Genomic DNA, 24,304 nt, shown 5'->3' on the forward strand with positions numbered 1-24,304 from the left:
GACGACTCATCCAAGAGGTCACAAAAGACCCCACAACAACGTCCAAAGAACTGCAGGCCTCACTTGCCTCACTTAAGGTCCAGCGTTCATGCCTCCACCATCAGAAAAAGACTGAGCAAAAATGGCCTGCATGGCAGAGTTCCAAGAAGAAAACCACTGCTGAGCAAAAAGAACATTAAAGCTCGTCTCAATTTTTCAAAAACGCATCTTGATGATCCCCAAGACTTTTGGGACAACATTCTGTGGACCGATGAGACAAAAGTGGAACTCTTTGGAAGGTGTGTGTCCCATTACATCTGGCGTAAAAGGAACACTGCATTTTAGAAAAAGAACATTATACCAACAGTAAAATATGGTGGTGGTAGTGTGATGGTCTGGGGCTGTTTTGCTGCGTCAGGACCTGGAAGACTTGCTGTGATAAATGGAACTATGAATTCTGCTGTCTACCAAGAGATCCTGAGGGAGAATGTCAGACCATCTGTTCGTGTACTCAAGCTTAAACGTACTTGGGTTCTGCAGCAGGACAATGATCCTAAACACACCAGCAAGTCCACCACTGAATGGCTGAAGAAAAACAAAATGAAGACTTTGGAGTGGCCTAGCCAAAGTCCTGACCTGAATCCTATTGAGATGTTGTGGTATGACCTTAAAAAGGCCGTTCATGCTCGAAAACCCTCTAATGTAACTGAATTAGGACAATTCTGCAAAGATGAGTGGGCCAAAATTCCTCCAGAACGCTGTAAAAGCCTCATTGCAAGTTATCGCAGACGCTTGGTTGCAGTTGTTGCTGCTAAGGGTGGCCCAACCAGTTATTAGGTTTAGGGGGCAATCACTGTTTCACACAGGGCCATGATGGTTTGGATTTTTTTTCACCTTTACTAATAAACACCTTCATTTACAACTTGCATTTTGTGTTTACTTGTGTTGTCCTTGACTATTGTTTAAATTGGTTTGATGTTCCGAAACACTTCAGTGTGACAAACATGCAAAAAAACAGGAAATGAGGCAGGGGGCAAACACTTTTTCACACCACTGTAAACTCTATATCACAGCTGCAAGTTTGTTTCCAGTGTGTTTAAGAAATCAGTTGTTTTTTTTGTTTTTTTTAAGTTTTGCATTTTCTTTTCTGTTCTTGTCTTCCACTTGTGTCCCCACAGACCAGAGTCCAAGCCAGTCATGGTTTACAGTTTGGCCCAGGATAAGGGCTTTATCTGGCATCTGAAGTGGTGTCCTGCTGGAGGCTGGGAACTTCCCAGCTGTGCCAGAAAAGTAAGTTGTTCTCACTATGAAGTGTGTTAGCTTTTAGCTGATATTGAAACGATAACAGCCTAACATTTTATCATGTTATCAACCCCTCACCCTAAAGGCTCCATTCTTGCCCAGACTCGGTCTTCTGGCAGTGGCCACGTCCACCGGGGTTGTCACCATTTACAGCATGCCCCACCCTGATGCACTGCGCTCCAGCATCACTCTAGCAAACTCTGGTGAGACTGATCACAGCTGGCTGCAAATGTCCCTACAGATTTTCTTGCGTTATTTATAACCACTCCATCAGAAGTATTTTACTTGTAAAAATTAGGTGTGTCCTGTGTTCAGCAGAGGGCAGTGTTGGCCTTCTAAAGCCTGAAGTCAGTAGGTTGGATGTCTGTTTTCTGCTCTAGTCTTTGAGGACACAGGTTTGCTGTGAAGCTTATGGACCAGAGCATCACTGTAAAAACACTCGATTTGTTTACACCTGAATAAACCCCTGATTATTTTCAAATGAAGCTCGGGGTTAAAGCTGAAGTTTCCTCTCAGTGTCACAAAAAGCTCACATTTCACTCGGGTACATCCCCACAGTAGCTTGTCGTGCAGACCTGACCTGCTCTGGAGCCAGTTATGTTCATGATAACAGATGAACATATAAAACCACTGCCTGCTCACAATTGGTTCACTTAAAAAATAGCGTTTCCTGACACCACATGCTTTTCAAGACAGTCTGGATCCTTTGGCTTTCCTTGAGGAACCTTTGCCCTGTGGCTGAAAGTAGTTTCAAAGAATTTCATTTTTCTGTGTGCCTTTATAAGAGAATCTTGTCTTCAACACAGTGGTTTATAGGGAGCCAATGAAGTTCCTGAAGGATGGGGGTGATGTGTTGTGTTGAAGGGATTCGGGTAATGTTTTGTCATTATTTAATTTAAGAAGATTAAGAAGAATCCTGTTTTTACTTCAAGGAGACAGTCAGAGAGGGAGGGAGGGGGAGGACTGCATTTGGCTTGGATGACATGTAGAGCTGGGTGTCATCCGCGTAGCAATGAAAATGAAAACCGTATTTTCTAAAGATATGTCCAAGTGGTAGGAGGTAGATGACAAAGAGGAGAGGACCAAGAACAGAACTCTGAGGAACACACAATTAGGAAGTTTTAAGCTGGACAAAGCAGGTACGGCCAGAGAGGTATGACTGGAAGCAGGAAAGTGGGGTACCCGTGAAACCTATATATTTTCTGTTCTTGTTTCTTTAATGCCCTTTCATTTTACTAATATGCTCACGGGAAAGCATGTTAGCCACAGTCATGTGAGCTGCATGATTGTAGTTGCTAGGTTTAGTGAAGCCAGATAATGAAATCCTGGTTATTTTGAACTCACTTTGTAGCACAGGCCTCTGGTGGGAGCATAGCAGTAACCTGTTGTTTGCAGGTAGCACCACATATTTGATTTGGCAGATTTTTTACACCAGGTGCCCTTCCTGATACAACCTCCAAGGGATTTGTGTCTCTTCCCAGGCTTGAACCAAAGTTCTTTTGCTTGTTAGACAAATGTATAAACCACTACACTATAGAGCCACTTGCTCAAACAATAAATAAAGAAAACTCTATCAAACAAGTTATTCTGATTCAGAAAATAAAATATGACCTGATTACTTTCACTTCTCGAGTTATTTTGCAGTATATCAATGAGATCCAGTTTACCTTCCATTTTACTGAGGTTTTGACTCAGTCCCCTTCTCTCAGCCTCATAGTTCTGACATGTTCTAGGGTTTCATCTTCTCCACAATAGTCACATGTCCCTGTATGGTGTTTCCTCATTATAAATAATGTCTTAGCAAACATGCCTGTGCAAGCCCACGGTGACTAGGTGTGGGTGAACTGTGGGGCTGGCTGGGCAGGGCAAACAGAGAACCTACACGGGCCCCAAGTGTGTGTTCCTCACAGGGTCCACAAAGTTTTGCTCTTTGAGGTCCCTATATGGGTTTTCTATGGTGTTTCTGTGGTGGAGTGGCTGTGGCTCAGGTGGTAGCACATCTACCAATCAGATGGTTGGTGGCTCCTCCTGTCCGTGTGTCGAAACATCCTTGGGCAAGATAATGAACCTCGAGATGCCCCTGATGCATCCATTGGAGTGGGTTTGTTTGTGTGTGTGTGTGTGCACGCGTGCATGCGTGCCTGCATGTTAGAAGTGCTTTGGTATAGATAAAAGCATTGTATGAATGTGTGTGTGACTGGGTGAATGAGATTTGTAGTAGAAACCCCTTGGAGTGCTCAAAATGAGTAGAAAGGTGCTATATAAGTACCAGTACCATTTCACATATAGGCTGCCCACAGACAGCCCTCATGGGGACCCAAAAGGGCAAAACATCTGTGGGTCCCACATGGGCTAGTCTACATGGGCCCCACATGGGATTTCTATGGCTAAGTCAAAAGACAAAGAAGGTCTGTGTGGGATAAATGTGGGTTTTTTCTTGCCTACACAGCCCCAGAGTTCACCCACAGCTACCCACACATGTAGGTTTGCTGGGTATTTGGTTTATTACATTTATGAAATCCCAGATTTGCCTTTAAAAATAATTTGAAATTCACAACAGGGAACCACAAGCCACTGAACATTTTGACAGTTGGCCCAAAAAAAATGATCAAAGTAGGTGCTAATTAATTTTGTGCTGATCAAATAACAGAACTTGCATCAGTAGTCCATTACAGACATTTAAATACAGCTTGATGAACTCAACCACCAGTGTGTTATCAATCAAATAGCACCTTATCCATCATATCAGACATGAACCCCATTAACTGGACTAGATCCTGTGCTTGATAAAGCAACAGTATCCACGAGGAGCCTCACTCCACTCTTATGTGTGCACATTTAGTGCCCGGGGGTCTATAAAACGGTCTCACGCAGCTTTAACAATGGCAGCAGTTAAGATTTGAGAATACACACAGAACACTCTCCAGCAATGTGAGTATATGGTGGCATTATGGATGAAGGATCCTGTGGTCCAGTCTATTCAGATCACTGCATCAGTCGCCTCTGGGGCTCTGCTGATAGAAGATGGTAGGAACAAGATTAATGACAAACGTATCTGCCACATCCATCATACACAGAAACCCGGTTATGTCTGCATGTGAGCGTGTGCGTGTATATCAGTCTGCGTACGCCTAGCGGTTCAGGCTAATCTGATTGCACGCACCAGTCTGAGATCATCAGTGTAGCACACACCTTACAAATAAATGCTCACATTTTTGTATTATATCTCAGTAGACACAACCTTTTTTTCTCATTAAACCTTATCGTATAGGGCATGTCGTTCCTGTTTCACAGTGTAACATTAGAGCCGGCTGGAGACTCTCTGTTTTCTTTTTTTCTTTTTTTTTTAGAAAATCTCAGTTATTCAGCATTTTGTGCTGAATAACAGGAATTTTACCATTTTACTGAAAAAACAAACAGGTCTGACAGCTGAAGTATATTCTTATCTTAGCCTTTACGGTAATCTTTCCTGCTCATTTCCAGTAGCTTTCTAATGAATCACAGCTCAAAACAGTTGTTGTTTAACTCATACTGTGCCTTCATACAGCTCCCAAGTTTGTCCTCTCTGAAACAAGCTGTTTTAGGTCCCTTTAAGCCAACGTTTTTCTGATTGGCTGCCCCTCATAAACAGAGGGTTTAAAGAACGAGTGGGTGGGGCTTCTGTGCTTACAGGAAAACCTAGGCTGACCAAATCAAGTGTCACTGATGTCATACAGAGTCAAGAGTAGAAAATGCTGTCTGAAGCCTTATAGATATTTTGACCTCATTATTTGAAAATGTAGCCATATTTGATATGAATATACATGATAGTAACAGCATATATATTATATCTTCTTCTAATAATTTCAAAAACAAACAAAAGAATTGTCCATTATCTTGGGATTTATAAGCCACAATTGTGTAAAACTGACTCTTACATCATGGCCACAGTTTGAGAAAAAAGGTACTTCTTCTAAAAGGTTCTATGGAGTTGGGCTCTTTATGAATTCACTGATTTAGTTCTCTGCATCACTCGAGCAATTGCTTGCATTGGCGACCGCACAACTGCCTGTACTCTGATTTAAGGTTATCATTATAACCGTTAACATCAGACTGCACTGTATTACACATGGCTTGGTTTTGAAATTAAGAAGTATTTCACGTGCTTCAATTTGGACATGAAAAGGTATATGAAACCCGACATTTCTATTCTCTTTCCATTTCTTCAAGGCCTCTAGTTTCGATTTTATTTTGTAGCCATGGATCATTGGGTTCAGTTTTCATAGGGCTACTCCATCAGCCCCCTGCTTGCAACCATAGGTTATAGTTATTGGAGAGAAAGGTTACTGAGTACCCATATTTGAAGATGACTGCACCAAAACACACTCAAACTACTACTGAGAAAGATTTTTGCTTGCACTGAGCTTCCGTGTGTTCTCTTCTCTGGACATGAGACTAGAGTAGATGTAGAAGTGGGTATGAATATATTTTCTGTGGCACTGGATGGCCATACCTGCTGTTACATGTGTACCCATCACTTGATAACAAGTATTTCCATAATAAGTGAACACATTTTATATAGTGTAGGCCTCCAGAAAGGTTGTTCCTGCTAAAGGTAAGCCTAGTCTGGAAAGGTGTAAGGCAAGGAGAATAAGGTTATTATCAGGACATTATTTGATCACATAAAGCACACAATAGGAGCTAGTCTACTTCAGGCAGAGGCGATTGCTCTAAGACTGCAAGGGAAGCTCAGCTTCCCCTAAAATGTCAAAAAATAAGTGATCAAACATATACTGTTGTGTGTACATGTCATTGACTAAATATGCCCTCCAATGCGCTCAACGTTTGTTCAGAATCAGCTTCTTATCACTGGTAACGACGCGGCTTTCCTCTCACTCATTCCCGCAGCTTCTCAGTGCTTTAAACAGTGTGGACGCTGAGCGTCTGCAGAGTTCAATAGCGAAGCAAAGAAAGCAGCGAAACGAGACGAGTCATTGGATAAATGCTGGGCTTTGTCCCGCCCATCGGACGCTCAGCGTCTCTGGGGGCCTATGGGGCAGTGGGCTGGCCTCGGCCGGCCCGGACGCTCAGCTTCTGCATGATGATTGGATGATCTGTCTGAGGCTGAATCCCTTTTTGATTGACAGCGAAATGAACGAATCAACAATCTTTTGGTGTAAACATCCATGGGAGCTTTTGTTTTGAGTTGAACCGAGACTTTCCTAATCCTCTTAGCGGCATTTTCGTTGTTAAAAACGACTAGCGAAAAAAACAAACAAAAAAAAAAAAACCACTAGCGACAAATCGAGCTTCTATTTCTGGTGGTTTTTTTGTAGCTCCTTGTGCTTGGAGACTGACTTCTATCGCAGTTTCTGTCCAGCGGGTGCTGCTGTATAAATAAACACACATTTTTTGATGTAGGCCGAAATTGAGCTTCCTCTCCTTGAAAGACCAGCATCCGCCACTGACTTCAGGCCATCTCACAATTTGAAATTCAGTACCAGTCAAAAGTTTGGACACACCTTCTCATTCATTCAGTGTTTTTATTTTTTTACCTACATTGTAAATTAATACTGAAGTCATCCAGACTACGAAGGAACACATAAGGAATCATGTAATAAACTTATAAGTGTTAAACAAAGTATGATTCTAGTATGATTCTTCAAACTCGGCACCTTTTGCTTTGATCACCCGAAATAGTTTTCCAACAGTCTTGAAGGAGTTCCCAGAGGTGCTGACACTTGTTGGCTGCTTTGCCTTCACTCTGCGGTCCAGACTCATCCCAAACCATCTTAGCTGGGTTTAGATCAGGTGATTGTGGAGGCCAGGTCATCTGACGCAACACTCCATCACCCTTTTCTCGGTCAAATAGCTCTTACACAGCCTGGTAGGTGCATTTGGGGTCATTGTTGGAAAACCAATGATGGTCCCATTAAGTTCAAACCAGCTGGGATGGCACGTTGCTGCAGAATGCTGTGTATCCGTGCTGGTTAAGTGTGCCTTGGGTTTTGAATTAATCACCAACAGTATCACCAGCAAAGCACCCCCATACCAGCACACTTCCTCCTCCATACTTCATTGAACTACACATTTAGGAACCATCCGCTCACCTTTTCTCCATCTTAAAAAGACATGGTGTTTGGAACCAAAAATCTCAGATTTGGACTCATCAGACCAAAGGACAGATTTCCACTGGTCTGATGTCCATTCCTTGTGTTCGTTGACCCAAGTCATTCTCTTCCTCTTGTTGTTCTTCCTTAGAAGTGACTTCTTTGCAGCGATTCAACCATAAAGTCCAGATTGACGCAGCCTTCTCTGTGAGGCATGTAGGCATGTATCTGGGGTGCTGTTAACTTGTAATTTCTGGGAACTGATGAACTTATCCTACGTAACAGAGGCAACTCTTGTGCTTCCTTTTCTGGGGCGGTCCTGATGAGAGCCAGTTTCATCATAAATTTTGATGATCTTTGTGACTGCACTTTTTTATTTAAATCTTTATTTTACCAGGTAAAATGTTTGAGAACCGGTTCTCATTTACAAACATGACCTGACTTGAAGATACTTTCACAGTTGTTGAAATTTTTCAGATTGACTTCTTCTTTACTTAGTTGCCATAATACGGATTAGAACATTACTCAAATAGGACTATTCACTGTATACCAACTCTACCTCTTCATAACACAACTGATGGTCTCAAATGCATTAAGAGGAAGAAATTTATTCTTGATGAGGCACAGCTATTAACTGAAAGACATTCAGGTGACTACCTCATAAAGCTGACTGAGAAAATACTAAGATGTGCAAAGTTGTCATTTACACAAGAGGTGCATACTTTGAAGAATCTAAAATCTAAAATATATTCTGGTTTGTTTCACACTTTTATGTTTACTAAATAATTCCATATGTATTTCTTCATAGTTTGGATGACTTTAGTATTAATCTACAATGCAGACAATTTTTAAATAATGAAAAAAACACTGAATGAGAAGGTGTGTCCAAACTTTTGACTGGTACTGTATGTTTAGTTTGATTGAAGAGTGCTCCCTTAGTAGATACTGCAGGAGACGGGGCAAAGGACGACCCCACACTAGCTTTGAAAATACTGGACTATTACATGCACTATGCTCACAGTGTCACAAATTTGTGAAATTGGAAATAAGTAGGCTTCAGAGATCACCATACAAAATATGGCAGGTTAAAGACTTTGTTCCTGTCATTTGTTGTTTGTTCACTTGAACAAAATGTGTACAGTGCCATGAACATGATGTTACTAGTCTTACCTTGGTCTTAACAATAAAGAAGCACAGACATGGTCTACATGTGGTAGAGTTATTTCATTTTCATTTTTTAACAGCACTCACAAGATCAAAATAGTACTATTTAACATGCTAGCAAAAGCTGTAACATTAAACTTAAATGCTAAACAGACTATGATGAGTCTGCATTAAAATCACAGCCTATATGTGTAAAGTCCTTTTTAAAGGGTAAATGCACTTATCCTGACAGGAAAAGATTTTTCTTTACGTGCAGCTGTTTTTTTTTCTGACACTACAGTTCCTTCATTAGACCTGTTAAACAGTTCAGTCTTTTCTCAGTGACCATTACCATAAATCGACTCCCCACTTGTGCAAACACTGTCCTGTAATAACATCCTGATGCATACTGAAAATTATCTATGTAATCATGTGATTGTAAGTAGCAATTTAACATTTCTTGCAGGTTACTCATCAGTAATTCTGCTGGCAGATCTTACTTTTTTTTTTTTCCTGACATGGAATTTATTTTAGAGGTAGAAAAATAGCTCGACTGGTTTTCAAAGGCAAAGTGTCACTTTTATGCTGCTCTGGCTGCAGTGAGGCAGGGAAGAGATGGAGAAGGTAAAGGTGCATTTAACCAAGTGAAAAAATACCAGCGAATTTCTTAATAGCTTCTTTCAGGCTGACATGTTGAGCACCAACTGAATGCAGATTAGCTACCCTATCTTTCATGGAAAAACTGGATATAATTTCTCCATCTTCCTGTATCAACTGCAAGGGTTAAAGGTGAAATTGGCTAGGACAGGGTTAAACCGTGTGTGTGTGTGTGTGTGTGTGAATGTGTGTGTGTGTGTGTGTGTGTGTGTGTGTGTTTATCCTGGTCTCTCAGTGCTGTTTTCAACAGATAATTATAAATGGCTTTTGTGCATCCAGTCACCAGAATGAATGAGGAAGTGAATGAGAGGAGGAGGCTGTTAAAGCTGCAGAATTGGAGGGCGGATGGCGGCTGGAGCTATTGAAGGAGAGGAAGACAAAAGGGAGAATGTGAGATGGCGTAGTGTACGCCCATAATTTACAACGCCATTCTCCATCAGACAAGGATCTATAATTGAAATGACAAAGATGCATCACCGAGGCAAGTTGTTAGTGTTGGAAGCTATGAATTTTAGGCCTACTGGATGACACCTCTTGTATCCCTACTGTGTCAGTCAGCAGGACAGGGAAGGAGATGGAGGAGGTCACATAGAGGCCAAGTTAAAATGCGTTACTGTGCATGGTATTTTTATTCATTCTAAGAACCAGCCAGTTATTTTTTTTAGCTCGTGGTTAATGCTTTTAAAACTAGGTTTAAAATGTAGTCTTTTAAGTAGGAAGATGGCTTCATGATAGTTTAGACTAGTCTCAAGGTTTAGACCAAGTCTTAATTTTGCTCTTAAACTAAAGCAAGTTGGACCATTTCACAAAAATAAAACTGACTCAGCTGACAGTCACAAAAACTAGACACCACCACCAAAGAGTATATTCAGAAAATAACTTTTCCTTTTTTGTCCAGTTAACTGGGAAAAAAAAAATTGTAAATAATTGTACCATAGTCCTATTTAAGTTTGTCAAAGTCTGAAGTGGGTTGTTCAGTAGATCTTGTCAAAAGATGTGTTTGTGAAACTTCATTAAGAAAGGGGCAGAAAAATATGTATGATGCAGACTAATCATCTGACATGTGGTTAACACTTTAGCTAATGTAGGTGCTGCAGGGAAGGAAAGAAGAACAAAAGGGACAATATATTTCCATCAACTTTGATTTTTTTTTTCCAAAAATTAAAAACAAAAAAGATCGGCACCTTAGAGATAAGGCAAAGAGCCAATATTCCTCCCAATCAAAAGGAGTCCATGGAGGTGCATCTGACCAGGATGCCTCTAGGGCTGCAACGATTCATCGATTAACTCGATTAAATCGATTCTAAAAATTTATCGACACAAATTTACTGTGTCGATGCTTCGTTTAAACTCTGCAGCGCTCAGCTGTCTCCGTGTAAGCAGCGCTGCTCACTAGCATTAGCAGCATTAGTGCTGACGTTTTTTTGTAGGTTTATTGGGGGCTGGCAAACCAACATAGAACTGCATTACCGCCACCTACTGGACTGGAGTTTGAATCACTCACGTATACACAAGCACACATTCTAAAAAGCTCTCCGTCGCTGCGATGGATTTCATTTAACACAGAGTGGATCATCACTAGAGTTGCCACCTGTCTCGTAAAATACAGAACCCCGTATGTTACGGGACTCCGTGGAATACGGCTCCGTAACATGCCGTGTTCCGTACTTTACGGGACGGGTGGCAACTGTCGCTGACATGCATTTCCATGCCTCCACTGCTCTCTGTGTGTGTGTGTGTGTTGTGCTCGCTGAGAATTTCAGCTGCTATTTTTGTCTTTACTTCAGCTGTAGCTACCAGAACTAGTTTGCTAGCGAGCGCGGGCCATTAGTACTAGCGATGGTTCGGTACCGGAAGGCCCGCCCCCCAGGACCGAGGGGCTCCTTCAAAATATTTTTTATACTTTAATCCCTTATTAGTGACTAAATATAGACCTGCAGTAGAAACGTATTTTCGAGAATGCTTGTGAATAAAAAGCATTACACCATTACTCACACATGCGCCATGGCTCCCGCAGCCACTAGTTTTTCAAAACACTCATAGCAGGCAGCGGTTTTAACTGCGCAAGCGCAAAGAGGCGAAGCTGTGACGGTGAGCTCAAGTAGTGAAAAAGGAAACGTTTTTCCAGCGTCCAAAACAGCAGCTTTTTCTTTTAGTAACCACCATTAAATCTGTGAAACAGCTGGAGGTCCTTCATCAAGCACCTGATCAGCAAGTGTTAAGGTGAAGAAAAGAGAACTTTGTAGCTGCTCCATTCACCGCTGTTTGTTCACATGGCGAGAAACTGCATTACGGAAGTTAAAATATGCAGATAAACTGTTAATAAAAAAAAAGTATTTCTTATCCAATTACTCGATTAATCGCTGGAATAATCGATAGAATACTCGATTACTAAAATAATCGTTTTATGCAGCCCTAGATGCCTCCTAAGTTAGGTGTTTCAGGCATGTCTAACAGGGAGGACTCCCCAAGGTAGACCCAGGACATGGTGGAGAAGTTATGTCTCTTGGTTTACTTGGAAATACCTACGTATTCCCCCAGCAGAGCTCGAGGAGTTAGCCAGTTAGTTCGAGGGCGGTCTGAGCATTTTTGGTCATACAGCTGCCTCCACAACCCAGATCCGGATAAGCAGCAGAAAATGGAGGGATGAATGGAATATTTTCCAGTCTCACATCATCAGACCTGTATTCTCAGACACCTGCTACACCTGAGTCAGAGTTGTGACATCATAGTGAGTAACTTGAATTGATGGATTCTCACTGACAGCTTGTATGGGTTCATATCAGGTCTATTTTTTTGGTCTGGAGGACTCAGAAGAGCAAGAGTTGGTTTATAACAAGCTTTATATAAAGGTACTAAAGTGTGTGTTTTTCTAAAGCAGAAGTGAGTTTGTTGAGACTCTCAGTAATCTAAACTGGAGGAGGAGAGAAAACTAATGATCTGGAACAGTCTGACACCATGTTTTTGTTTTTCGATTTAACTTCTATTAAATCAAGGTACTCAAGGTACAGACAGCAGAGTCACTGCCAAAGTAGCGCCTAATATCCAGTAATTATTTAAACCACATGATTTGAACGGATTCCTATAAAAATGCAGTCTTAGTGAAATTGTCCTGGTTCTAACAGTTATTTTTCCTCCTATCATCATACTTTAAGGGTTTTGTGGTGGTTAGCCATGTTGCCTCACAGCAAGAAGGTCGTGGGTTCGAGTTCTTTTTTCCAGGAACTCCAGTTTCCTCCCACAGTCTGAAGGCATGTGTGGGGTTAGGATAATGGGTGATTCTAAATGGGCCTTTGATTGTTTGACTCGCTCTGTGTTAGGCCCTTTGAGAGGTTGGCCATCTGTTCAGGATGTACCCTGCCTCTCACCCTGTGATGGCTGTGATAGGCTGTGATGCTGAATTGGATAAGTGGAAGGAAATGATGGATGATTATTTAACATGATTATTTATGAACTTTGAAAGGAAAAAAGTGATTTCTTTGTACTTTAATTATAATTCACCTGAAAAAGTAAGTATACAGAAACTGAGCTAGACATCACCGCCCAGACCATAATTGATTTAGAATTGAATATTCAGTTAACTGCACAGCGCCTCTGCCTGTACTTTCAGTTATGTCAGGATCCCTGTTAATCTGTTAATCTGTTAGTCGGACTGGATTTGCTTATCCTATTTTGAGCTTAATGTTAGCAAGCTAAATATAAATCATTAGCGCTAAATAAGCTCGCACTACTACAGAAAAAAGTTTCCTTAATAGCAACATCACTCAGCCCTGTTGTTGCTTTAAAAAGTGCTTTATAAATAAAGTGGTATGGTATGGTATAGTATGGGTATCTGGTGCACTGGAGTTGATTCATTTTACTTTACTGTATAAAGCCTGAAGCCTCTTATGCAAGTACAGTATCATTTGGTATTGTGAGATGTGCATTCAAAAAGACATAAATACTAAGCAGGAAACAAAGAGAAAGTTTTACAGGTGATCTACTAACAATGTGCTAATTAATAAACAGAAACAAAATCAGTTCATTTCAGTAATGACCAACAGAATCTACCAAGAGCAGCCGTCCACACACACCAGTGACACACTTAGTCTGATAACATCTTTCCTGTCATTCCAAATAAATGAAAGCTCCTAGCAGGAGCCATCACAGCTAACTTGCAGTAAATGGCCTGCTGCACGTCTTTGTGAATCATGTTTGTATGAGTCATTTAAATAATTTTTGCCTTTGGCTGCAGCTAAAAAACATTTTCTAAGGGTAATAAAAACGTAATTTTCCTGTGTTTTCACAGGTAAAGACATTGAAACACCCCAAATATACAAGGTATGTTCCTGTTAAAATAAATTTATGTGTCTGTTTCATTTATTCTCATTATAATGTCAAAGGGCCTGTGGATGTTGTGTGTCTGCCATTAGGTCGTGACAGAGCAGATATGAATGACACTGGCTTTGTCTTCTGCAGGCTAAAGGAGTGGTAACGTTGAAGCTCGGTGCCTTCAGAGCCCCTCGCAATGAAATGAGTGGACTCGTCCTGTCTATGGATTGGGCTCCTGAAAAACCACACAATATAATGGCTATTGGATTCTATGATGGTATGAATTGATTTCTTTGAGATGTTTTTGATTAACTGCTGCACTGTTTGAGAGAACAAACAAAGGAGCAGATCAGATTCAGATATATGGACCTTTGTGAGAAATGCACTTCTTTCTTGAAAATAGTGCTTATCTGCCCTTTTTTGATTCATTGCCACGGGTTAAAAGCTGAAAGAAAACATTTTGAGCCGTATTTTCACTTTTTGCACTGTCTTGTTCCCTCCTTCTCTCTCTGCAGGTGTTGTAGGTCTTTGGGATCTCACAACGAGTTCTGCACTGTTGCGTGTGCGAGAGCCAGACAGGTCACTGAGTCTGCTGCCCTACAGATGCATCCCAGCTCACAGCAATGGAGTCCGGGCCCTGGCCTTCTGTCCTGCCTCCAGGTGAGCATAAATCACTATCCAAACTAACTCAGTTCATCCATACAAGCTTTGGTCAGGGTCCAAACAAAATACTGTGTCTTCAGAATCATGGTTTTAATCTGTCTTGCCTCTACTCAGTATCCATCTGTTTTACCTATGACAAAGAGCCTATCTCAGCCATCATATAGTAAAAGGAGGCACACTCTCTGGCCAGGTCACCAGTCTATCACAGGGTTAACACATATAGACAGACAATCATTCTTAAGTACCATTAGCTTAACATGCATGTCTCTGGACTGTGGGAGAAAGCTGGAGGCACAGGGAGAACATGCAAACGCCACACAGAAAGGAGCCAGCCAGATTCAAACCCAGGCCCTTCCTGCTGTGAGGTGACGGTGTGAACCGTTGCACCACTGTGCTGCCAAAACCAAATCACTAGTTACATAATGCACCAAAAGGCTCCAGCAGCACAAACATGGTGGAGAGCTCCAGCAGAGGTGAAGCCTTGCAGATCAGTCAAAGCGGACACAAATCTAACTTTAAGTCTTGCCTCTGTCCAAATGGATAAGTTATTATAAATATGTACATTTGTTAGGAAAGAAGAAAATATCTCAAAAGGCTAAAAAACATTTTTTAGACCAGGCTGTAAATTTTAATGCTGCAAGTGAGTCTGTCACTTCTGTCACTTTGGGAGCCAGCCTCGTATGGCAGGTGACTGCAGTGTTTTGACACTTTCATGCTGGCTTCCTTTTCAGCTCTGAAAGTTACTGATTGAGTAATAATAGAATAATAGAATAGTATAATAGAATTTCACAAGAAATTGAAAAATGCCAAAAACCTCAGTAAAACTTAAGGATAAGGTGACTTCTTTATTTATGTTGGCTTCTTTATTTCCTGTTTTTCCTTCGTCTGCGTTGCTTTGTCAGTATTTATTCGCAGCCAATTAAAAAGGCGGGTTGTTGGCAGCTCTGGTACGCGGCACTAAAGGCAGGACAGTAAATTGGGAATGCATGGAGTGCAGCAGTATAGCCTTTGCTCCATTGTATTCAGGCACTAATTCAGAATGTAGGGTACAAGGCCGGGCAAGCAGCCACGTCCTTATCACCATTCAGATGAGGTAACCTTACTTATCTCTATGCAAGTCAGCGTGCACCGACCTTCAGGCTGCAGCCTTTCTGAGCTCTCACAGCCTTTAGTTCGCTCTTCCTGCAGGGAATATTTCTCATAAACTCCAGTAGTGCTTTTGTGCTATTTATTTATGGCACCGATATTTATTTGCCATATTTTATAAATATGGTTTCTGACTTTTATTTCTTTTTAACATGTTAAGTCAGACCAGTGATGTATGGAGGATTTTGGTGACACTGTGTGAATGGGATATTTTTCTAGTATATTAATCACAACATTAATTAAAGTGCAGGAGGAAATACTCAAATTCAGATAAACTTCTTCCAACTTTCTTGATGTGAGTTCACCCTAAATGCTCTGTGAGAAGATGGACAATCTAAAATATAATAAAATGTCATAGGTAAAGATTTCACTTCAACCCTCTTAGGGATTGTCTCAGCCCTCTCAAATCATTTTTCTGTGCTCTGATACTCCGCTGATGTATGTGCAGATGAGGGGTAAGATGGCGAGGTCATTTAAATCACCTGTGCCTAATACAGGGATTTACAGATAGGCGCTGCAAGTCAGTATAACGGGTAAAGCAATATCCAGAGCCAGAACTGCCTTTTTATTAAAAATCTGTGCAGAGTTTCTTTTTTTTTTAACTAAATGGGTCATCTTGAGTGCATCGGCGTGATCTCCTTCCAAACCAATCCAGCCCTGCACGCTCACCTAAAACATGATTAATATGGCTTTTATTGTTGTGTGATGTAAATGCTTTCACAGGGGCTTTTCTGCCATGTCATGAATTTTGCTTTTTGGAGAACTGCTGAAAAACAGTTTTTTAGGACATTTTGTGTGTATTGAACCTCAGCTCAGAATATGAGAAATCAGCAGATCAGGTCCACCATCAGCCAAAGGGTTTAAAACCTAAAATGGGAAAACCTGATAGCCCCTCTGTGCTCAGTTTCCCATTTGGATCTGAGCCGCATCACAACTTATTTAATGTGATGACAAACGCAGTCGTGATTCTGTCAGTCTAATTTTAGATACCTGTCACTTCCCGACCAGCAGACACTTATCTGTAATTTCCCCATTGTGGGACTAATAAAGGTATTCATTCAATAAAGGTATTCATTCATTATCGATAGGTAATGGTAAGAAGGGTGTCAAATATATGGCCACCGGTTCAGTGAAGGGTCCAATCACACTTGATGACTTTTGTTTTATTTTGTTGCTTTTCTCACCTTTTATTAGGTCGGTTTTAGTAAAGATGAGATAAGAAGCCAGGTTAGAATTTGGCCTTGTGGCATGTGGTCACCAGCTGAACCGCTGAGCCAAACAGCACGTCACATGATTGCTTTTAAATCCTGGTGTGGTGATGTCACACAGGTTTTTTTGTTTTTTTTTTTTAAACCGCCGCAGCGTCCTTCATTTGAGGAGCTGTGAAACTAATTAAATAACAAATATTTTTAAACAGTTTTCTTCATTTCTGCGCTGCAGCTGTTGGTTTTCTACAAAGTTGGAGCTAAAGTTGGATTAAAGGTGAATAAATGATTAAGATTAATCTCACAGGCAGAGAAAAAGCTCCTGGCTGGCAGCAGAGGCTCTGAGGACACGTATCTTGTCTGGATCACTGCTTTTTAATTACACAGAGATAAAGATAAAGAGTTAAATTCGCTTCTCTCTCTGTCCCTGCTCTGTTTTTTAAAACCTTCGTCTTTTCTCCTTTCGCTCCATTCCTCACATTCATAAAGCATTTTTTCCTTATAAAAGAAACCTGACTGTATCGATCGCTCTGCCTTCATTTGTTTTATGGCAGACGCTGCTGTCACATTTGATCAATGTAAGGAGAATGACTTTCTCTTTAAGCACTGCATCACATTTAAATCCCCGTGTTCAACCATTTTCATATTTTCCACCAATTGAAAATCCTTGCACTGTTTTCCCACCATCAACCTTTCTTGAACTTCTCATCTGTCTGTTTGTCAAAGCTCTTTCTCTTCTTTGTTGCTCAGACACCTGTTGGTGACAGCAGGTGATGACCGCTTCGTGAAGAGATGGGACCTCAGGAGGCTCTATGATCCCATCACGGTTCAGAAACGCAGTGTGGCCAATGAAATCCACTGGCCACTGAATGCACCGGGGGTTATGATGGCCCAGGACAACGCCATTGTGGCGTAAGAAAGCTAGTCTTTATTTCTTTGTTATCCTTTTAATCAGATTCCCAAAATGTAAGAGTTTCTTCAGTATCTGTAATCTGCCTCAAAGGTTTGAAAGAAATGTGAGTTGGACAGTTTTATATTAAAAAATGACAAATAGTTAGGTGCTCTTTTCTCAATGTCTAGTCATGATTTAAAAATAATTAAACCAAAATGAAAGTTGAACCGATGCCACAGACTATATTGTGATGTTGGTTACTTCTTTAGACCCTTTTTAAGAAAAGAGTTTCTGTTCAAGAATTTTCTTGAGAAAAGTGTGAAAAGAGAAAAAAAAAAACCTGCCTGCTGCAGTTGAAATTGCAGCGGCGTACATTTGGGTTTCCCACTCATCTCGCTGACCTCACCTTTAGTGACAGCATTCCTGAGATTATGATGCTGACATTGCAGACAAAGCAGGAGTAATTACAGGAGTCTGATGTGTGAAGTTCACCGTGTAACAAATGAAGTAGAATTTAGATGCAGAAAACCATAAATAGTTTAAAGATGCTGTTTATTTATTTATTTATTTTAAAAACAGGCTCCGGTAATACTAGGAAAAGGCATTCTGTGGACTTGTGTTCACGAACTTCTTCATGATCTCTTCCTTGAATTCAGGAGAAATTTAGAGAGCTGGGCCCACAGCTGCTGGCTTGTCCCTCGGGTCCTCAGCCTGTCCTGAGGGATTCAGCTGGTCAGCAGAGTGTGGGAGCTGGTTTGGTGCTGGGCTCATGTACGCTCTTTTAGCTCCACTGTGTCAGCCTCAGCCTAAAAGTCACTACGTTAAACTTTTGGAAAAAAGGCCTGTTATTTAAGTTTTTCCACTTCATTAATGTCCTAACTACACCTCACTTGGCATACTCGCTTATGCTTTTTTTATTGATGTGTCCCAAAAAATGATGGTGTAGAAAATGAGGCAAAACCAGGACCTTGCAAAGACGGTGAGCTTAAGGTCGCAGATTTATAAATTCCTGCAGTGTACAGAGGGGCTGCATTTAGCATTGTAAACAAAAATTCAGCATTAAAATAATATGGTTATGAATTCCTACTTTACAGTGTGAGTCAAGCTTACATGACACATACTGCAGATTTGTTTTGTTAAACCCTTCCCGCCTGCTAAATAGCAAATCTTTTAAACTGCACATCCCCAGTTCCCCTCTGCTTTCTGCCAGCATGTGTAGTCTTCAAGTAAAATATGTAAAAAAAAAAATCATCATGTCTAAGCTTCCGTGTTTAAGTTGGTCTGTTTTGTTTTGCATTTTTTTGTTTGTTTGTTTTATTTAGGAAAAGTTCACACGGAGTCCATTACGTCGACCACCACATGCGCTCAGTCTTTGTGATTCCCAGGACTGGCACCGTGTGGGTGAGTGTAACTGCTCTAATCTTCAGTCAAGTATAGTATTACTGAAATACTTTTAGAAGTTTAACACAGACTTTAGGAGCATAAAGTTTTCGTATTGTCAAACAAAAAATGGAACTCTTTACTGTAAGTTATATTGATAAAGGCTTTTTCTTCCTCAGCAGTGCTGTTTGACTTTACATTTAATGTTTTATATGCAGTCTCTGTCTCACACTGAGTGGATTAACTGTGTGGCGACCGCAGACAGCCTCGGAGAGGTGATTTTCTCTCTGTTACCTCAGATCAGCTGCGCCGCTCCATACGTCAAACGCACAATAGAGAGACGATTTGTAAGTTATCCTTTTCTCCCTTTCATTTGTTTTTTCCCATGTTTATTTCAAAATAATAATTTTATATTAAATCACAGTTTACAGGACAACATCAGTAATTCTTTAAATATAATACATATTTCTAGCTTTCATAGAAAAAAGGAAGAACAAGTAGGTTAACGGTTAACGGTCCATTTTATTAACCTGTTCCCTTCAGCCTATCTACGTAACATCTATGGTGCCTTATGATGCAACTGAAGAAGGAAATCAGAAGGTGGCAGGAGAGGAAGAAGACATGAATACTAATGAAGAGCAGCAACGAAGAGAGACGGAAGAACCAGGTGCTGCACAGGAAGGAGGAAATGAGAACGGCAACGAAGGAGGAAGAGTTAGACAACAATGTCCTGCTCTGAGGTTCCAGCCTTACAGAGAGGCCGCACAGAAATACTCCCTCCACTACACAGATTATGATTTGGTAGGTTTACTGAAATTTGTGTGTTATTATTCAAAGGAAGAAACTGTATTCACATATTGACTGGAGAATAGTTTAAACTTACAGGGGCCGTCAAACAGGTGGAAAAAAGACAAAATGTCACTCAAAGGAGCTTTCAGAATAAATCAGGAAATAACCAACAAAAGCTAAATAAACCACATAAGACCTAAAACTGTAGTAAAAAACACAATGAATGCTGTAATGTATAGAGCATCAATTTGTCCTTAATAGAGAATAATGCCAGAAACCGTGGTACTGTATGAAGAAGTTAGGAGAGGCAGGCAGGAGTCTCTGTGGACTATGATGTTTAGCAGACGACACTGAGCTGTAGTGAGAATAAGGAGCAGGTGGAAGAGTAGCAGCAGGAGTGAAAGGGAAGGTTTACATGATGGTAGTGAGACCTGCTGTGATGAATGGTTTGGAGACAGTGGCACTGACAAAAGACAGAAACCAGAGCTGAAGATGTCAAGATTTTCACTGGGAATGAGCAGGATGGATGGGAAAACCTGAAATCCAATTTTTGCTTTGCTTTGCTGAATTCTTGAACATACTTCGCTCCGGCGCCGTAATAATCGTTCCCTCTGACTTTCAGCGGACCGCTGCAGGAAGCGAGAAGCGAGCTGTGTGGAAGCACATGAAAGACACTGAACTGAAGGCCAAGCTCAGCGTGGATGACATGCCTTTATCTGCTCTATATAAGGTATCAGAAACCAGACACACACACACACACACACAGTGCAACACAAAGAAGAAAGGCAGGAAAAGATAAACACTACAATGAGAGGAAATGGAGGTGAGATACGTGAGAAGAGCCTCTTCCTCCTCCCTCTTCTGTCTCCTCCTCTGATGGGCAGCTATAAAGACAGGCTGAATGTAATGATGTGTAAAATGAGAAAAATGTCACCCTCAGTGGAAGGCGGGAGGGGGAGATGGAAAGCAGCAATTTGAGGATTTGATGTGTTTAATTTTAAGAGTGGAGGGTGGAGGGTGTCGCTGTGCCCTCTGGGATAAAATGATGGACGGACACTTTACTGGACGGTCGCAAAAACAAAGCAGCAGCGGAGGTTTTTGATTGGCCCTTTGTCTGAAGGGGATAAATGGATTAGAAAGAGGTGGACGATGACTCAGGAAGGGGAAGAGAAAAAATAAAGGAAGACGCACACCAGGAGGATTTATAGTGATGAAGAGAGAGATGGATGAGCTTCTGTAAAGAAAAGGAGGAAGAGAAGAAATTTGCTTATAAATAAAACTGTTGTTGGTTTATAATAACACAATAAAAGGAGTTGGCATTATAAATAGAGTCCCTCAGGGATCCGTACTTTGTTCTCTGCTGTTCTGCCTCTCCATAATGCTAATATTTGTTCTTTTACACATGACCTGTCCTCAGACAAGAAATGTTTTCAGCTGTCTTTCTCCTTTCCTCAGGTGCGTTTCAACCCGAACATGAGCTGCCACGACTGGGTTGCGTCCGGGGGCCAGACTGGACTAGTTAGGTTTAACTGTATAAGGACTCTGACGAACACTCATCTGAAGAAGAGGATTGGTGAGAGCCAGGCCCAGTTCAACGCGCTGTACTCACCACAAGGCCAAAATGAGGCTATCGAAACGGTGACGGAGAAGCTATAGCAGGAGTTTTACTTCACTACAGTGGATTGTACTCACTCAATAGACACACAAAAAACAGACCTCTGAAAAAGTAGCTGTGAATAATGAAAATATATGAGTATTCTGTTTTTATTCTTATGCATTTGTATATGTGAAAGTCAGACAACAAAAAAATAATGATATGAAGCCATGAATGTACTTCAGGTATAATTGGTCCAGGTTTTGAAGCATCTGTCTTTGAGACATTTGCTCTTCTAAAATGGTAAAATCATGGCGAGATATATCCAGAACCCCTGAATGCCACTCCGTAAATAATTTCAACTTTAAACTGAAATGATTAAAAATACAATGTGCAGATCATGAAAAGTAAACCTTTTTCATTAGCAGTTGAGGGGCTTTTCTTTTTTCTTTGGTCAACATTTCCCCCTGAGAGAAAACTTTCCCTCCGTAGCCCAAACCCAACCAGAATCTGCTGAGCTTCCTAACAAAGGTGTCACACAAAATGTTTCCATCTGTTCCCTTTTCCCCTCATCGAATGATGATAAACAGTCCTGATGGTGACAGTTCCTTTCTTTGCATCAGAGAAACTGCAGCAGCTGGCAGACAAGTGCCTTCAGTCACACAGGCCTAGAGACCCTTTTAGTGACCCCCTGGTAACCACAGGTTTCTAAGTATTCCCCAGCTGGTTGGAGAGTGGTTGCTGGCAGATGAAATTGGTCGCAAAGAAGATTACAGTGCTGCACCGAAAACATTTTGCGATTGATTTGCTCACTGGCGGTCACCTATAGTTTCCCTGGAAGATGCAAACTTGTCTGCAGATACTTGCAAACTGCTCTCCAAGCAGTAGTGAAACTGAAAAGTGTGACACAGACCAGAAATGGAGAACATTCGCCTTCAAAGTAAAAGTTGCACCTTTTGAAACGTGTTGCTTGCAGCAGTAAGGCACTACTTTGAAGGTGAGTGTTCTCCATGTGCTGAAGAGCTGAAAGAGGTTTAAAAAGTTACGTTGTTTTTTTATAGTGAAGGTGGCTTTGTTTCCCTGCCACCAACGGAGGAGTAAATAATAACAAAAAAAACAAATAAACAATAAAGAAATTGGTGCATCTGTAGGGAGATGATTTTTGATGATTTGAGATTTAGCCAGAGTGTTCAGAAACTCCAAGAATAGGTTCATTAGTTAAACCCACTTGCGTTTGTATTGTTTCTACTTTATTACATCCTTTATTTTTGGGAGTGTTTTTTTTTTTTTTTTCACTTGAAAATACATTTTTTCACTTTATCGCACCACCTCACAACATCGACCGCAAGCTGGGAGTGCATCTCTGGGCTAATTTTTTTGTATGTTTCATATTAAGAATAACTCAGGCTCTAATAGGGAAAATACTTGAATTTTTTTATACCTGTAGGATGTAACGTTTTTACATTTTAAATCTTTTTTCTGTTGTTGATCCTTTTTGTTACCCGCTGTACGTATTCCTGCTGTTGCTTTTCTCCAGTGGTGACAGCTGCTGTTTTATGACACACCTAATTTATTTTTAACCGTCTGCAAAAAAAAACCATCGGTCTTTTTTTCCTCTGAGTTAAATTAGGGGTTTTAAAACATGCTTCATTTTTTAATTATTTACAAAGCTTAGTCACAGTTTCACATATTTCATGATAATGGTGCCAGGTGTGGACATATTTCATTACTTGCATTATCTTTAACTTATTCATAAAAGCATCAAAAATGTCCTCGCCCTGCTCTCTGTTGCTATTTTTGAAATGTTGCATATAATAAATTTTATAATAAAGTCAGACCTTGGCCACAGTCATTATTCACCCCTGGATTTTCTGATAAATTGTCCCTTTCTTGCGTGGCATATTTCTAAAATAATCCAGCCTCTTTCCATCATCAGCAGTCTTTTATTTCACTTTACAAAAACTGTTGCCACACATAAAAATGAAATATCAAACATCACAGATGTGACAAGTGGATTTTATGTGACACCACAACACACAGACAAATAGGACTTTTTGTGAACCACTTTTTGTGTATTTACACATATACACACACAAAATCACATTATTAGACATATTTACAACAGTTTCACAACTTTTAATTGTCACAAACAGCAACATCACAATAACAGAGCATTCTCAGACATTAGACTTTCAGAGTGAACAAACAGGAAAAGTTTTTTTTTTGTTTCTGGAATAAAATGAACTTTATAAAGCTCCGGTTTTAACACTAGAGCCTGTATCGGAGAACTGCATGTATATCAAAACCAGTACAGTAAAATGCATCAGTATTTATTACATTCACTTAACTTAAAAGTCCATATACACCGTTCAAGCATGACATTTATGACCACTGACACTGATTATCTCTTCATCGTGGTACCTGTTAGTGGGTGGGATCTATCAGGGAGCAAGTTAACATTTTGTCCTCAAAGTTGATGTGTTAGAAGCAGGAAAAATAAGCAAGCATGAGGAAACATGGAAACAGAATTCCCTGATGGCTGTGGCCTCTTTCAGCAGGATAATGCTCCCTGCCACAAAGCAAAAATTGTTCAGGAATGTTTGAGGAGGACAACAAAGAGTTTTAGGTGTTGACTTGGCCTCCAAATTCCCCAGATCTCAATCCAATCGAGCATCTGTGGGCCGATCCACGGAGATCCCACCTCACAACTTACAGGACTTAAAGGATCTGTTTGCCAACATCTTGGTGCAGATACCACCGCACAGCAGTCTACTTGAGTCCATCCCTCAGGGTCATGATGTTATGCTTGATTGGTATACATTCTCATTTTGTAATTTTTTTTAAAAGGAAAAATATACAGGATCTCTAAAAATAGCTGAAAATATAGAATTTTAAAGAAGATTTTATTCTTTGATTAATCCTCAGCATGGCATGTCTAAATATTCTGACTGGCAGTTGAACAAGAAACCTCTTACTGTACATGACATTGAATAACAGCTAACAACCATGCAAGTTTTTGGATCAGAATGGATGTCAACTACGCATTTGCAATTCATAATTGTCCTTTCTGTAAAAGCAACTATCAACATCAACACTTCACAGCAGCTGGGAAACATTACAGGCATGTCGACGGACTCGTTGGTTTTGTTCGTGG

At 40.6% G+C, this 24,304-nt stretch overlaps 1 protein-coding gene across 5 annotated transcripts in view; it reads left to right on the forward strand.

Annotated features, from left to right (window-relative positions):
• gtf3c2 (general transcription factor IIIC, polypeptide 2, beta) overlaps positions 1-22,932 on the forward strand; it is a 32,766-nt gene extending 9,834 nt beyond the window's left edge. For 4 of the 5 annotated variants that reach the window (XM_030722391.1, XM_030722394.1, XM_030722393.1 and 1 more), the window contains 11 exons: positions 1,158-1,269; positions 1,367-1,484; positions 13,459-13,490; positions 13,629-13,758; positions 13,997-14,141; positions 17,246-17,407; positions 18,710-18,788; positions 18,986-19,114; positions 19,311-19,568; positions 20,179-20,286; positions 21,012-21,212. In XM_030722391.1, coding sequence (XP_030578251.1) covers positions 1,158-1,269; positions 1,367-1,484; positions 13,459-13,490; positions 13,629-13,758; positions 13,997-14,141; positions 17,246-17,407; positions 18,710-18,788; positions 18,986-19,114; positions 19,311-19,568; positions 20,179-20,286; positions 21,012-21,212 — 1,474 coding nt within the window. Of the gene's footprint in view, positions 1-1,157; positions 1,270-1,366; positions 1,485-13,458; positions 13,491-13,628; positions 13,759-13,996; positions 14,142-17,245; positions 17,408-18,709; positions 18,789-18,985; positions 19,115-19,310; positions 19,569-20,178; positions 20,287-21,011 lie in introns of all 5 variants that reach the window. The other variant, XM_030722390.1, reaches the window with a different exon arrangement.
• Positions 22,933-24,304: the final 1,372 nt, after the last annotated feature.

This window comes from Archocentrus centrarchus, chromosome 24, assembly GCF_007364275.1.
Source record: "Archocentrus centrarchus isolate MPI-CPG fArcCen1 chromosome 24, fArcCen1, whole genome shotgun sequence".
Taxonomy (NCBI): domain Eukaryota; kingdom Metazoa; phylum Chordata; class Actinopteri; order Cichliformes; family Cichlidae; genus Archocentrus; species Archocentrus centrarchus.